Source organism: Zootoca vivipara, chromosome 11, assembly GCF_965207765.1.
Source record: "Zootoca vivipara chromosome 11, rZooViv2.hap1.1, whole genome shotgun sequence".
NCBI classification, from domain to species: domain Eukaryota; kingdom Metazoa; phylum Chordata; class Lepidosauria; order Squamata; family Lacertidae; genus Zootoca; species Zootoca vivipara.
In genome coordinates this window covers 16,071,141-16,087,407 of record NC_142594.1, presented here as the reverse complement: position 1 = coordinate 16,087,407, position 16,267 = coordinate 16,071,141, and the positions used below count along the sequence as shown (strand labels likewise).

General features: G+C 44.5%; 1 protein-coding gene across 4 annotated transcripts in view; it reads left to right on the top strand.

The window, feature by feature from the left end:
* RBMS3 (RNA binding motif single stranded interacting protein 3) overlaps positions 1 to 16,267 on the top strand; it is a 755,586-nt gene that overhangs the window by 194,895 nt on the left and 544,424 nt on the right. For all 4 annotated transcript variants that reach the window (XM_035130054.3, XM_088653927.1, XM_035130057.3 and 1 more), the window contains one exon: positions 12,027 to 12,200. In XM_035130054.3, the coding sequence (XP_034985945.3) occupies positions 12,027 to 12,200 (174 nt within the window). The remainder of the gene's footprint in view (positions 1 to 12,026; positions 12,201 to 16,267) is intronic.

The following is a 16,267-nucleotide window of genomic DNA, read 5'->3' as shown; positions in this document are numbered from 1 at the left end:
TACACATACACACACTCTGCAGGAGAGGCTGGCAGGCAGGTACATACATTCAGGCATGCAGGTAGACAAACACACAGTTCAAGGAACTTCCCTGAAGGCAGCTGCAGCAGGTGTTGCTCAAACAATAGCAACAACCACATGGACACCAAAGAACAGGAGCTTTCTTTGCCCTCTTCTGGCTTGCATGGTTCCCTCAGCCTGGTGCAGCTGGCTTACGTCTTTAGGGGCTTCCTTCAGTGCTATTTACCTTTTCAAAGCCTCACCTGAAAAGCACAAGAGGAGCAGGCAATGGGGATCTCTGTATGTATAACTGAAAGAGAAAAGTCAGACCAGTGCCGTCTTAAGCATATCTGGCACCGTGGTGCAAAGCTTCCTCCGGTGCTCCCTCCCACCCCGTTTCCCAGAGTTTTTTAGGGAGGATGGCACTGCCGGCGGGGCTGGAGGAGGAGGGCAGCGACTGGAGGGCAGCTCCTCCGACGGGGAAGAGGCAGAGGCTGGCAATGGCGCCTTCTGGCTCAGCTGGCCGCTTTGTGCTGCGGTGGCCACGGCAGACAGAGGCTCCGGGCACAGCGCTGCTTCGGAGCGGCATGGTGGAGGCAGGCAAGGATGGCGAGCTGGTGCTGGGAAGCACCATGTCCAGCTTCTGCCTCTTCCCCGGCGCCCTCCAGAACTTGGCGCCCCGTGCCTCTAGCCTCTATGGGTAAGACGCCCCTGAGTCAGACACCTAAACTTTAGCATAACCCTTTCCCCTGCTTATCAGATCAATCTGATAAACGGGAGGGCGGTGATCATGTCCCCACTGTTCGTCTGATGGAGAGGACGAAATTTTGCACACAGTAGTGTGATGCTGGAGTTCCACATCACTCCCTACCATAGCTGCCAAGTTCTCCCTTTTTTAAAGGGAAATTCCCTTATGCTGAATAGGCTTCCTCGTGAGAAAAGGGAAAACTTGGCAGCTATGCTCCCTACCTGTTTGTTCGCCGGACTGATTAGCAGCAGCAACAGGGGCAGATTTCATCCCCCTCATTGTATCGATCTTGATGGAAAGGTTGAAATCTCTCCATTCACACTGATGTGCCGCCTGCCACAAGCAAAATAAATAAGTGTCTTTAAGGATAATAATGATAAACCCCAATACAGCTACCACATTGTTGGGGAGTGGGGTAGCAGAAATTGCTTGGGGAAGAGATGTGGCCCATGGGCTATGGCTTAACCAGTATAGCTGTACTATGTAGGTCTGCAGACCTACTAAAGTGGTACCTCAGAACTTAATTCATTCTGGAGGTCTGTTCTTAACCTGAAACCGTTCTTAACCCGAGGTGCGCTTTCGCTAATGGGGCCTCCCGCTGCCGCCATGCTGCCGGTGTGCGATTTCCGTTCTCATCCTGGGCCAAAGTTCTCAACCCGAGGTACTACTTCCAGGTTAGCGGAGGTTCTCAACCCGAGGTACTACTTCCAGGTTAGCGGAGGTTCTCAACCCGAGGTACTACAAGGAAGACTTGCTCACTATAGAAAGCCTAGTGCTGCATTTGCCTGTCCTGCCTCAGCAGTGGTGTAGTAGAAGAGGATGGCAAGGGATCATCTGTTAAAATTCCAGGGTAAATGGAGGACTATCTTTGCTCTGGCCACTGGCTGAAGTCATAATGAGGCTTTCAATTTCCTTTGTAACAGATTGGCATAGAGCGCAAAGGGTTCCCAACATATATATTTTTTTTAGCCAAAGGGAAAGAATTGTAAGTATGCGGAACTGTCACGGGCACCACAAAATGCCCATTCCACAGAAGGAAAGCTGAGGGTACCATGCTGCCCATGGCGCTACAATAAAGACCCCAGGGCGTAGAAGAAGTCAGAGAATGTGAAATATAATCAAGCAGAGGTTTAGTGCTTCTTTTCCTTTTCTTCCGATGGCATTTTTACTTCATGCTAGCGGTTTAAATGGAAACACTTTATTGCTGGATGATTTGCATTTTTAATTAAAAACTAAAGGCTGCATTTCAGCTGGCTAAAGATCCCCCCCCTTAAAGCTCAATGTATTTCACAAGTTGGATCTTTGCAGTCAGAAAGAAGCACCACTGAGTTCAATGGCGCTTGTTGTTGTTGTTGTTTAGTCGTTTAGTCGTGTCCGACTCTTCGTGACCCCATGGACCATAGCACGCCAGGCACTCCTGTCTTGCACTGCCTCCCGCAGTTTGGTCAAACTCATGTTCGTAGCTTCGAGAACACTGTCCAACCATCTCGTCCTCTGTCGTCCCCTTCTCCTAGTGCCCTCAATCTTTCCCAACATCAGGGTCTTTTCCAAGGATTCTTCTCTTCTCATGAGGTGGCCAAAGTATTGGAGCCTCAGCTTCACGATCTGTCCTTCCAGTGAGCACTCAGGGCTGATTTCCTTCAGAATGGAGAGGTTTGATCTTCTTGCAGTCCATGGGACTCTCAAGAGTCTCCTCCAGCACCATAATTCAAAAGCATAAATTCTTCGGCGATCAGCCTTCTTTATGGTCCAGCTCTCACTTCCATACATCACTACTGGGAAAACCATAGCTTTAACTATACGGACCTTTGTAGGCAAGGTGATGTCTCTGCTTTTTAAGATGCTGTCTAGGTTTGCCATTGCTTTTCTCCCAAGAAGCAGGCGTCTTTTAATTTCGTGACTGCTATCAGCATCTGCAGTGATCAAGGAGCCCAAGAAAGTAAAAATGCATGCTGATCCTAATACATCTGGAGTATTATGATATATATATATATAAAATGTTGTTCTTTAGTATGTGTCATACACAAACACCCCATGGCTATTAATTCTCCTTGGGGTATTTCTATGGAGGCAGTCATTATGAGTTCCTGCACTTCAGAATTTTCTACTGCCTCAGAAGTTATTACAAGCAGCCGATGGAGTCACCTATTAAATAGGCAAGAGAACAATGTTAACCCAAGATATTTTGCTGCCTGCTTATGTATGCAACAGGGAAGACAGTGGGCTAGTTCAGACACAGGGTTTCTCCCTCCTCCCTTGACACAAACTGATCCCTTGGTTATAGGTCCTTGGCAAACCATCGTTTCTCGTTTTGTCTGTACTGGGCAGCCTATTATTTGTGTAATGGGACTGGAAGCAGGAGGAGGGAGTGCATTCTACAAGGCTTCTTCACATACCACCAAACCATGCTTTGGCATTCCATCTGGACTATGCAGGAAAGCCTGATTTTGCTAGAGCCTAGTAATTGTACATTTCTTGCATGTGTTTGATGCATTTTAAGATAATTATTTAACTACTCTATTCCAAACTTAAAAACGGGAAGCGTAATGCTGGTGGTCAACAAAATAAATTTAAAGACTCTCTCAAGGCAAATCTTAAAAAAGTGCCGCAGGATTCTTTATTGTTTCTGATGCAGCAGACCAACATGGCTATTCCTCTGGAAATCGTTACTAAAAATGTGATGGCCTAGTGCAGAAATACATTTAGGGACAGTCTGGCTTGAGAGACAGAGAGAGAGAGAGAGAGAGAGAGAGAGAGAGAGAGAGAGAGAGAGAGAGAGAAACTTGCTATTATTCCTTGTTTCATCACTGTTTTTCTCATTTCTATTTAATCTTACCCTGATTTGCGTAAGAACTCCCTCGATTTTTGCTTGTCTTTTACGTTTGTTAATAATTACTAGTCACATGAGTTTCAAGTGTTTCCGGTTAAAAGTGTCTCTGTGTGTCTGTGATATGATTGTGTGTAAGCTTCATATGGTACTGTGGGTCGATTGAAGGTCATGGGGATGCACGGATTTTAATAGTCCTATAACAAACATACATTATAGATGGCTGTTGCTATATTTGACAGGGCTCCCTATCATTAGCCAATCCACCCCAGGCAGCGGGTTTTGGGTACCATGAAATAGCAATAAATTGTGAATGATTTAGTTTGTTGTTTTATTTTTACCATCATGGAAAGGCATCTTGATTATCTGCCTCAGGCTCCAAAATGTCGTGGTTTATTTGTCTGATTCTAGGTACTTAAAAAATTGGCATGCCTCTGTGATTCTAGGTACTCAAAAACACAAGGAAGCAAAAAAAAAAGTAAAAGGGAGTAAAAGTAAAAGGGAGTATGGAACTTTATTGTGCAGAGTTATGAAGAAATCATATGCATAATTCCCTTGATAAAGGCACCATTGAAATGTGTTGGGAACACCAATCCTAGTAGATGTCCTTTCTTTTTAATGTGCACTTCAATCAAGCCTAACAATCCCATTTCTCTCCCCCCCTTTTTCTCCCTCCCTTTCCTCTTTTTTCCCCCATCTTTGTAAGCTTCATAACTCTGCCATAAAGATGGACAGATTTTTTTCTGACTCAAAGGACAACAATGTCATTTTTTCCAGCCTTGGGCTTTAGGAAGCCCTCCAGGGCTTCTCTAGAGCTGGGAATGATACTATACCTATTCTATTTTGCTGTGGAATCATGTGACTTGTTGGCATCTATCTGTCTGTCTCAAGATACAATAGAGGAGGGCACCATTGAGGGTGAAGTCAAATTGCTGGAAGGGGAAATGGAGGGCAGATGGGGCTCTAGGAAGGTAGCCTATCTTCCAGGAGAAGGAAAACTCTGATCCTAAAGCTTATCTACCTTGCTATGCTCGTTCATGAAAACGGCTTTGGGAGCAAACCCCAAGGAACAATCCTTACCCACAGCCTTGTGGGACATCTTCGGGAGAAGAAAAGTCTGAGAAGTAAACCCTGCATAAAGCTGGAGTGGAGATGGTTGGATTACACCTTGTATGCCTCCTTCCAGCAACTCCTGCAGCCAAGCTGGTACCAAACGTATTGCTCCGCTTTCCTGTGGATCACATCAGCAAGGCTGAGAGGGAGCCTTGTCTGGGCAGCCCAGGACCCAATACACATTGCCCAGGCTTTCGTCCCAGAGAGGTCACTTTGGTGGGACTCATACAGCCCATGATTCCTGTACAGCATTGGTGGCTAATCTGTGGCCATCCAGATGTTATTGGACTCCAACTCCCATCAATTCTAGCCACCATAGTCAATGATCAAGCCATGATGGAAGATGCAGTCCAGCAACATCTCAGGGGCCACAGGGTAGCCATCCCTGCTCTACAGCAAAAGGGCCAGGGAAATTCTGTTTCCTCCACCTCACCATCTGAGAGCCAGTGTGGTGTAGTGGTTCACTCGTAATCTGGTGAACCGGGTTCGCATCTCCGCTCCTCCACATGCAGCTGCTGGGTGACCTTGGGCTAGTCACACTTCTCCGAAGTCTCTCAGCCTCACTCACCTCACAGAGTGTTGTTGTGGGAGAGAAAGGGAAAGGAGATTGTTAGCCACTTTGAGACTCCTAAGGGTAGTGATAAGATGGGATATCAAATCCAAACTCTTCCTCTTCCTCTTCCTCTTCCTCCTCCTCCTCCTGTTCTTCTTCCTCCTCCTCCTCGGAGTTATCCTTGCGGGGAAAAGGAAAGATAGAGGAGTGGGATGCAAGACGGTTTTGCATTTATCCATTGTTATAGTTCCTACTGCCTATTTTTAAAAAATTGTAAACAGACCTGGAATCTTTTTGATGGAGGGTGCTATAGAAATCTAATTCTTAAAAAACTTAATAAATATAAACCTGCATTGCATTTTTGCTCTCACCCAGTGTGTGGTGACAGCCTTAGGATGCAATTTTTAACCTACTTATCTGTAAATTAGCTTTGCTTAATTCAATGCTTAATGCATAGGATTGTGCTGTTCGGGTATCTCCTGTGGAAGTTAGCCATATAGCACATTGTGCTAGTTACCTGCCTGTGTGTGTGCTGTAACCTCTCAAGATAAAAGAAGCTTCGAGTGAATACTACGGAAACGGCACTCAAGTGAGCATTCAAGGAAATATTTTTAGCTAGCTTATCTCAACCATTAAGACTGTCTGTTATATTGGATTCCCTAATTGCTTGTGTCACAGTTGTTTCGCCAAAGGCTTGGTAGTGCTGTCTGTAATTGAAAACTTTATTTCCAAATTCCCTTCACAGGATATACCTGGCAAAAGCTCAAAATATTTTGCTCTGCAATCTTTCTGCTTGTCGGTGCTGAATAACAGGGATAACCCCACTGTCCTTTTCAAATGTGTCACCCTGTGGTTTGACCCTTTTCTCCCCATGTGGGGTTGGGGGAACCTTGCGATTCAAACAGCATTAGCATGGAAGGGACTTTTTTGAACCCCTGATAATTTTAAGATGCAGTTTGGGGGTTTTGGGGGAAGATGGGATGGGTAGGAATAGATGCACACATAGCTTGGAGATGTGCATCACAGAACCACAGCTTTGGGGCAGATTCACACCAGACATTTAAAGTGGTATGATACTGTATTAAACAGTACAGTGGTACCTCAGTTTAAGTACACAATTGGTTCCGGAAGTCTGTACTTAACCTGAAGCGTACTTAACCTGAAGCGTACTTTCCCATTGAAAGTAATAGAAAGTGGATTAATCCGTTCCAGACGGTCTGCGGAGTACTTAAACTGAAGCGTACTTAAACTGAAGCGTACTTAACCTGAAGCGTACTTTCCCATTGAAAGTAATGGAAAGTGGATTAATCCGTTCCAGACGGTCTGCGGAGTACTTAAACTGAAGCGTACTTAACCTGAAGCAAACTTTCCCATTGAAAGTAATGGAAAGTGGATTAATCCATTCCAGACGGGTCGCCAGAGTAATCAACCTGAAGCGTACTTAACCCGAAGTATGAGTGTAATTGGTTCTGGAAGTCCGTACTTAACCTGAAGCGAACTTTCCCATTGAAAGTAATGGAAAGTGGATTAATCCATTCCAGATGGGTCGCGGAGTACTTAAACGGAAAGTACTTAAACCGAGGCATACTTAAACCAAGTTATGACTGTAATTGCTTCTCCCAAAGAGTCCTAGGAGCTGTCGTTTGTTAAGAGTTATTATCCATTATCATTCTTATCTATTAAAGGCAAGCTCGTGTGTGACAAGATGAACTAACTGGCTTCATAGATCTAATCATTATTATTATTTTGCTCAACTTTTTATAGTTAGCAGATGTTTATCTCTACTCATCAGTGAGCTCAACATGCAATTCGGAGTAAAGGATTTCCTCCCCTCCACCCCTTTCCCAACTTGTGGTTCAAGGAAACATACTTATCACTGGGGGGGTTGATCATATTTTATCATCCCAGTCATTTGTGGATTAGGCCTGCAATCTCTACTGGGGCATGTTTCAAGTTGGGCATCTTGCATCTCAGCCAGGGGCGCCTACAACAATGTCATCCATTCCTGCAGTGGGCTTTTGTCACATCCAGGACTCCTCTGGGGAGTCAAAAGAGAATATGCTGGTGGTTGAAGAGAAATGTGCCCAATAAGAATCTCCAGGCACAATTCTTGTGGTTTCTTCTTCTTCTTCTTTTACAGAACTACAGACGAAGTAGCCAAAGGCAGAATGCTTTTAATAATAATAATCCAGGGATTGGAGAGACTCAAATTTATGTCATTTCCCTCAGACCGCTCATACTTCTGAGAAGTTCATTTTAAAGGCTTAGAAGCTAAGACAGCATGGATTCAACTTTGGAAGTCATTTGCACACTTCTTCTGAAGTCTGATGGAATAGTGGAACTTGGAAGAGAGTTTTGACCTATCTCATTAATATGTCAGCTGTAAAAAGGGAGTGAATCTACTTGAAAATTTTCTGGGAGAAAAAAATAATTATGCACTGTAGTCAATTAAGGGTTTCGGTACCTTCTGCAAGGAAATACTAAGGGGGGAAAGAGAGAAAGAGAAATGATTAATTTATTCCATGTGTCCTTTCCAAATCTTTTAATGATCCGTGGTGTTTCTATGTCATTTTGAACTACCTGACTGCAGATATAATGCATATGGGATTCAAAATATATAACCTACTGCCCAAATTATGCATATTATTTAAGTGCAGACGTGCAAAGAAATGATGGGCAGGTGTTGACCTAAAGGCTACATGGAATGCCTAGACCAGTCAGTTTTCTGACAGTTTAAGTGTCTGTCAGCTTTGAAGCTGAATGCTGTTCTCTAAATATATCAGGAGTGGGGCTTTTTAAGTATCGAAGGAACAGTCCTTCAATGAATTAAGAGTGCAGTATGCCATGATTGAATAAAAACAACCACTGGTTGCTGGGTCTTCAATGGCACAGAGAACCAACAGGATTTTCTCCATGATAAACAAGTCACATAGTCCATTTGCTGTGAGCAAGGATCTGCCATTAGATGAGTAATGAATGTTGCTATTCAAATCAGACCTTAGGAAACTAGATCAGCTCATAGCTTGGTTGGATATAATCAATGGGCTTCAGTTGTCAAAGCTATCCACCTCCTATTTTGGACTCATCACAACCCTCCGTGTATAGCATGTTTACTCAGAAACATCACCTACTTATGATTAATGGGGATTAATCTCATGTAGTCTAAACCACTGAGCCTAGGGCTCACCGATCAGAAGGTTGGCGGTTCGAGGCCCCGTGACGGGGTGAGCTCCCATTGTTCGGTCCCTGCTCCTGCCAATCTAGCAGTTCGAAAGCACGTCAAAGTGCAAGTAGATAAATAGCTACCACTCTGGTGGGAAGGTAAATGGCATTTCCGTGCGCTGCTCTGGTTCGCAAGAAGCAGCTTAGTCATGCTGGCCACATGACCCAGAAGCTGTATGTGGACAAACGCCGGCTCCCTCGGCCTACAGAGCGAGACGAGCGCCACAACCCCAGAGTTGTTTGTGACTGGACTTAACGATCAAGGGTCCCTTTACCTTTACCTTTAAGTATGCCTAGGATCATAGCCACTGGTTGTCCATGCCTGTGCCCTGTTTAAAAGCTTCACAACATGGCTTGATGATTACTGTTTGCAGGTTGAGAAACATAGCATCTGATAAGGCGGGTGATGTTACATGAACTGGGTAAACCCTTGCAAGGAACTGGTATGTAAGAGTAAAACTTTATATGTGCAGCTACAGGCTCATAGGCCATTACACACACACACACACACACACACACACACACACACACACACAAACAAACACACACAAACACAAACACAAACACAAATACACAAACAAACCCCTCAACCCTCCATGAACTGGGAACCTCACAACTTACATTTTGTTCCTAGAATGGTGAAGTACCTTCTTCATACACCGAAGGGAATAGGATCATGCCACATTGTACTCTGCAACCGTTAGGTTGTATGAAGCTTTGGAATTGGCCAGGTTTAATATAAATATGAAGAGTCTGCACTTCTGGCCTTGCCTGGTCAGCAGCTGATTTCTGGCCTTACCTGATCAACAATTCCTACTTCCAGCAACTGGTTTCAGGGACCTTGGGTTAGAAAACATCCACTCCAGGTTTAGGATTTGGCTATGGGCCTTTCCCAGCTTTCTCTGGTACAACTGCCATAGCCATGCCTGGCTAAGAACAGGCTGGTGACAGTAGTCTATGCACTGGGAATCTTGAGAGCCAGTGTGGTGTAGTGGTTAAGAGCGGTAGACTTGTAATCTGGGGAACCGGGTTCGCGTCTCCGCTCCTCCTCATGCAGCTGATGCACCTTGGGCTAGTCACACTTCTCTGAAGTCTCTTAGCCCCACCCACCTCACAGGGTGTCTGTTGTGGGGGAGGAGGGGAAAGGAGATTGTTATCCACTTTCAGACTCCTTCGGGTAGTGATAAAGTGGGATATCAAATCCAAACTCTTCTTCTTCTTCTTGAGACTGGAATACCGCAATGTGCGCTATGTGGGACTGCCCTTGGGCCTGGTCTTGATGCTCCAGTTATTGTAGAATGCAGTGGCTAGACGCCTGATGGGGAAAGACACCTAAGAGCATAGTTACAGGTGTTGGTCTGGTATGGTCGAAACAAAATTTTAAAAAAATTAAAGAACATTTCTTCCAGTAGCACCTTAGAGACCAACTAAGTTTGTCATTAGTATGAGCTTTCATGTGCATGCACACTTCTTCAGATACACTGAAACAGAAGTCAGTAGGGATCTGATCTTTTTATTTTGTTTCGACCTAAGAGCATGTGACACTTCCACTAAAACGTTAGAACTAGCTGCCCATATGCTACCATGCCAGGTTCAAGGTTCAGGGACCACTAGAGCCCTTATATCCTAGCTTGATCACCAAGATCATCCATGGAGTGTTTTATCTTCAACTAGAAGTTGGTCTTTTAGTGTCAGCAGGCAACATCACTGCTAATTTTCAGACATCATCTTCATATGCTGAACGGCTCTTGAGTTGTTTAAACTTTTTCAGCGTGCGGTAGTCATATTTATTTTGTCTCATGTTTATGGTAGTTTACGTTTTGTTGTCCTTCCATATTTTGTTGTGCATTGCCTTGATATTTTATGTTAGGGGGCGGTCTATAAATCTTTCTCTAAAATAAATAAATAAACTAGAATGGCTATCCGGTCTCTTCTGATCCCAGCCCCACCCAGAGCCCCACTCAGAGCTCTGTTTTTAACTGCGATGGCAAATTCGTTGGGAAAGATGAAATTTCTTTCTGATGAATTTATGAGATAGGTCAAAGAAAAGAGAATTTGTATTGCATTCCTTTGGGGAATTAAAGTGAAACCTTTCCTTTGATATGCCAAGATTCATAGCCCTATAAAAGGCTTATTTGAAGAGTGGAGGGAAGATCTTCTTCAAGTATGAGGGCAGTGTTTCTCTCCAAAAACCTCTTCGGAATGAACAAAGTAACCCCTTGTCATATACTGTGACTAATGAGAGTTTAGGGTAGCTTTTAGTGTTCATTTGTATGCTTTGCGTTTGAAAGAGTTGTAAGTTAAATCTGTAAAAATCGCACCACGGGAATCCCTTGACATAAACCAAAAGGGAGCAGCCCTCTGCTTCAGATACCATAAAGTGTTGCTGAGGGTAGCGTGGGGAATGTCGGCTCCTTGGTGGGATCTCTCCTCATCAGCTGGAAATAAGCATGCATCAGAAGGCATGACAGAAGTTGGTGTGCATTGTGTTTGCTAGTTGTGCCACCCTTGCATTTTACAATTTTAAAAGCACAATTAGAGCCAAGAGAAGGTGTGGTTTCATTCAGGCTGGCTTGAATGCCAGAAAGAAGAGGTTGCAAGTGCAAGGAATTTAGAAAGACCCTGTTTCCAACTTTACAGAGGACAGTTATCTATCGGAAGGCCTGAGGGGTCCCAGCTAGATTTAAAGCAAATAACCCTAAGAAGGGAGAGGAGGAGCCTTGAAATTGTTACCAACAATTAGCACCTGCACAGCAGACTGAGCAGGCAGCCAAATCACCTGGCCAAAGTCTTATCCATGCACTCTGGTTTCCGCCACGGTGTTCCGTTGCACCAGAAGCGGTTTAGTCCTGCTGGCCACATGACCAGGAAAGCTGTCTGTGGACAAACACCGGCTTCCTCGGCCTGAAAGCAAGATGAGCGCTGCAACCCCATAGTCGCCTTTGACTGGACTTAACCGCCCAGGGGTCCTTTACCTTTACCTTTTTTACTGCTATGGTGAGATGCATTGTATTTCCACTTCTTATTGTTTTAACCACTTACCTATCTCCACCTAAAGTATAGTATTGATTCTTAGATTTTTCAGCACATGCCAGTACAGTATTAGGCAAATTGGTTTCCTTACTTTTTCTTCTTTGTTTGGTGATGCTTAAGTGGCCACTTTAGAGGGATTGTCCAGATTGCTCTGTACATTATCTCCGCATTTTCAGAAGCTGATTACTGTAGATAAGAGTTTGCAAAGTGATTGTGAATGTCAGCACTTGCTGGATTTTGCCTGTGTCGCCATCTCTGTGCCCCCTCTGGCGTGGGGTCATAGGTAAACCTTATTTGCAAGCGATGCAGATATATTACGAGGCCCACTTCTCTCTTGTCCTCTGGAGAGTAACTGTTCCCCAGTACAGCTTTCCTGGACTCTTAGCTTCATTGTTATTCTTTCTTATTCTTTCATTTTCTGCAGGAAAAAACCAAATGTCTGTGTGCTTTCCAAATGCAACATTGTGTGTGTTTATGTGGAGTCCAGTTATTTGCATTTTACATTTGCTTTTTTCTTTCTCTCTCAATAGCCTAATTCCACAGTGAGAACGTACCAAAACAGTAAATACCGAGTGACCATGAGTCCTGGCTTTAGTTCCCAGTGGAGCGGCAGCCAACCTCTTTGGAACACATACACTTTCCCAAGGACAAGCTTGCACTACCAATCCCACGCTAGCTACACCTACTGTGCTGGACACACTGCGGTGAGTAACTATAGCAACCTGCATCCTGTTGGCTGGTGAAACATAGTAGGACTTGTCATCACATACTGACAAATGATTGGGCTTCACAAGTGTTTCCTCTATGCCAGTGTAACTGGAAGTGGCTTGTTCTTATGTGGGTCAACTATTGTCATTCTATGACCATATACTGTCTTCCTCACCATGGGTCTTGTTGCATCTGTGTTCTGTGAAGGTGAGGCACTGGCTATGATTTAGTAGTTGTATTAGTTGTAATGAAGGTGTGTTAACTGTTTTCTATTCTAGTCTTTAACTTTTGAGACTTCACATAGCTAATTGGCTATTCGTTGAGCCCAAAAGTCTGTAGAGTGTTCGTTAATTATAATGGTTCTTCAGTAGAACCTATTATCTTCTGTCATCATCTTTGGTCAATTTGCTCAGCACACTCGATAGAGAACATATTTGCCACCTTTGTGCTAAGCTTCTGAACATATTTGTACCTAAACAAGTAGTGAACAGTTGGGAAAGAGCTGAGAACATAATGCTCACCTCATCTTCCTAGTTTGATATCTCTGAAAGGACCATTATGGCTGTCATTATGAAAACAGTTTGGGGACCACTTTCCAAAACTTTAGTGCAGTGCTAAAGAAAAGGCTACGTGTTTTGGCTTCAGGAGGAATCTTAAGAGTGAGAGCAGATGTTATGCAAGCCACAGGAATGCTGTCAGAAACATTGTGATGTATATCCTCCACCCCTCCTCCTAATTTTTGGGAATGCTCACCAGATTTTTGTTGTGGCTTACCCCATTCCACAATCATTGACCAACACTGTCCAAGAACATCACCATGGAAGTGTTTTCTGCAGCACATTCATGGCAGGTGCAAAATATTGCCCTTAGTGCTGATTCACATATGCATGTATATCATGTGACTTAGGCTAGAATTGTAGAGATGGAAGAGTCCCAGAGGGTCATCTAGTTCAACCCCCTGCAATGCAGGAATCTTGCCTACGGCTGTCCCTGGGTGAGCTTGAACTTGGTATGTGATGACTCACAGATGAGTTTGTGAGTTGTGTTCTTTGGGTAGTGTCCAGTGTGACGTGGGAGCAGAAGACTCAATTGATATTTCTATTCCTCTCATTCCCCCTACAGTCCGATGTAAGTCCCCACCCCAAAATAAGCCTTAGGAAGAGCACCTACTATATTGTGTAGGCTGTGTCACCTGCGGTTGCGGTAGGAGAGGGAAAATCACCCCGAAATGGGGAGAGGAATTTTTCACTAAATTCCTCCCCTGATTTCAGGTATTCCCCCATCCCAGAGCAGCCCCAGGTGACACAGTTCACAATGGTCCCTGTGAAGAGGGTTTTTAGGGGGTGGGTGGTGGGGAGGGATATTGGTTGCATAATCTTGCCTTCTACCCACACTGTGTTTGGAAAATATTGTGCTTGACGTGATGTCAGCTTTATGGAAGCTCCATCTGGGGTGTGTGGTTGTGAGGGCTGCTTTGTACATGTCCATTGCCAACTTGATGAACTTGTGTATGAGAACTCCTTCTGGGGAGGTCAATGGGATAGGTGTCTGTCCATGGGTTTTTCTTTTGCAACTCTGCCCATGATCGTGGCTTGTTCTCATTGTAGTTTGCAAATCAAAATGTATCAATAATTGTATGGTGCCCTGTAACTCATGGTGTAAGCGGCTCCTTTAGCCTCGGTTGCATTTCACCAATAATGCCAACGCATCCTCTCTGTTGTATATGACGTTGAAGTGTCTTTGAACAACTTGAGATTGTGTGAACGGCTTCCGGTCTACAACACTCCTTGGTGAAGTTTGGACTCTACGACAGCTATCCTAAAGTTGAGGGGATGATTTAAGATGATCCACCCTCAAATATTTATGGATCCTGATGGAATCCTGAATACTCTGGGGACTTTCTAGTAGGTAGAGCAAGTGATCCAGGCTAGGCTTTTGTCGTAATTGTGGAAGAGTGAGATACAAAGGGTGGTTTTCCATGCCCCTGAGGTTCGATTGGCCTTCACTACTGACTGAACCTTTAATGTGTTAGGCTTTGCCCTGTGGAACTCCCTACCAGCATGGCTTCAGCAGGAACCACTCCACCCTTCTTTCAGATATCATCTTAAAACTTTTGTTGTCGTTTACAGACTCCTTTACGACACATATTTTTCCTTCTAACCAAACAGCATCTACTTAGTTTTACTGATGTTTTAATTACATTTTATGGATATTTGTAGACTTGTGTGTGTGTGTGTGTGTGTGTGTGTGTGTGTGTGTGTGTGTGTAAGGTGGCAGTTATACATACTAAAATAAACATGGTGGTGTGAGCTACAACCACCATCATCTTCACACATTTGTCATGCTGGCTGAGGCTGCTGGACACTGGAATCCAACAACGTCTGCAGGGCACAACCTTGGCTTGTGATCTTCTTCATGAAATGGTTTGTTGGAACGTTCATTACGAAGCTTAGCTAGTGTGTGTTGCATTAGGAAATTAATTCTATCACTGTGCAAATCTGAAAGCACATTTAAGTGCAGTGCTGTTTGAATGCAGCTAATTTTTGCACTGGAACAGGTTATTTCTGCATTCCTTTTAATTTTAGTTATTGCTGAAAAGCGCCTCCATAATTCTCCCACATCTCTTAAAAAATGCTAGAGAAGATAACAGTGGAAGTGTTGACTATTTGTCTTGACAAATAATCTAAATGACTGAAGTTAAAACACCCTGCAAGAAGACAGGCATTGCATAATGTCAGGGGGACTCCCTACAGGGAGCCTCCCCCCATCATCCTGACCAGCACTTCGCCCAGCGACAGCGCTAGCAGCGGGTCAGGGGGAAGCGGAATGGAGGAGGGAAGGCTCAGCGAGGCATCAGATCCCCTGCACCACTCTGACCAACAAGTGGAGGAGAGACGGCTCAGGGAGGCGTCGGAGCTCAGGCACTGCCCCAGCCAGCCAGGGGAAGAAGGGGCACCGCTCCTTCCAAATTGAGGCGCGCGCCCAAACGCAGGGCTAAGGGGCGGCGTTTCGGGGTGCCCAGGTTATTATGCTGGCCCCGAAGCCGACGGACACCATTGCCGTGTTCTGAGAGTGACTAGGAGGCCATGTTTTCTGCTTTCTCTGCATTGTAAATAGTATGCATAATAAAACCTTTAAAGACACAACTGACTGTAGCGTCTTTACTTGGGAGTAGCCGCAACAACTCCCTGACATATAAGTTTAAGCAATAGCCCATTACCCCAGCTATGCACAGTTAGGCATGCATTCTCCCTTGGTTGCCTAGCAAGAAATGGCTGCAGTTCTGCACCCTGTGGCTAAGGACAGTAGGGGTAGTGTGACTCTCACTATCCTGCCAATTGGCTCTGTGCACAGGAGGTTTTGTTAGGCTTTTGCTTCCATGGACATGACACATCACAGATTCAAAGACTATTTTGGATATTCCTTACTTTGGATGATAGAGTTTTCTTTCTCTCTCTTACACACAGAGGGTGGGTGGGTGTTGGATAAGCTTCCTGGAGTCATAAATGAAAAAGCACGGCTTCAAGATCTATATAAAAGGATGTCATATAGAGGAGGGTAAAAGGTTGTTTTCTGCTGCTCCAGAGAAGCGGGCACGGAGCAATGGATTCAAACTACAAGAAAGAAGATTCCACCTAAACATTAGGAAGAACTTCCTGACAGTAAGAGCTGTTCAGCAGTGGAATTTGCTACCAAGGAGTGTGGTGGAGTCTCCTTCTTTGGAGGTCTTTAAGCAGAGGCTTGACAGCCATCTGTCAGGAATGCTTTGATGGTGTTTCCTGCTTGGCAGGGGGTTGGACTGGATGGCCTTTGTGGTCTCTTCCAACTCTATGATTCTATGATTCTAAGATCTGCAAGGTAAATCAACATAGAGAACACTTGGGGCAACATCAGGGCAACCATCCACTTTCCAATGCTAACTGCAGACATTTTTTATTTTTAAAAATGTTTATCTGTGAAAACCATCTTAAAGTAACAAAGTCACAAACACCAGCTTATTAGGGCGCTTTGTGGAAAGAATAAATAGAGAGCCTACACATCCATTGTGTTGGGTTCCTTCAGG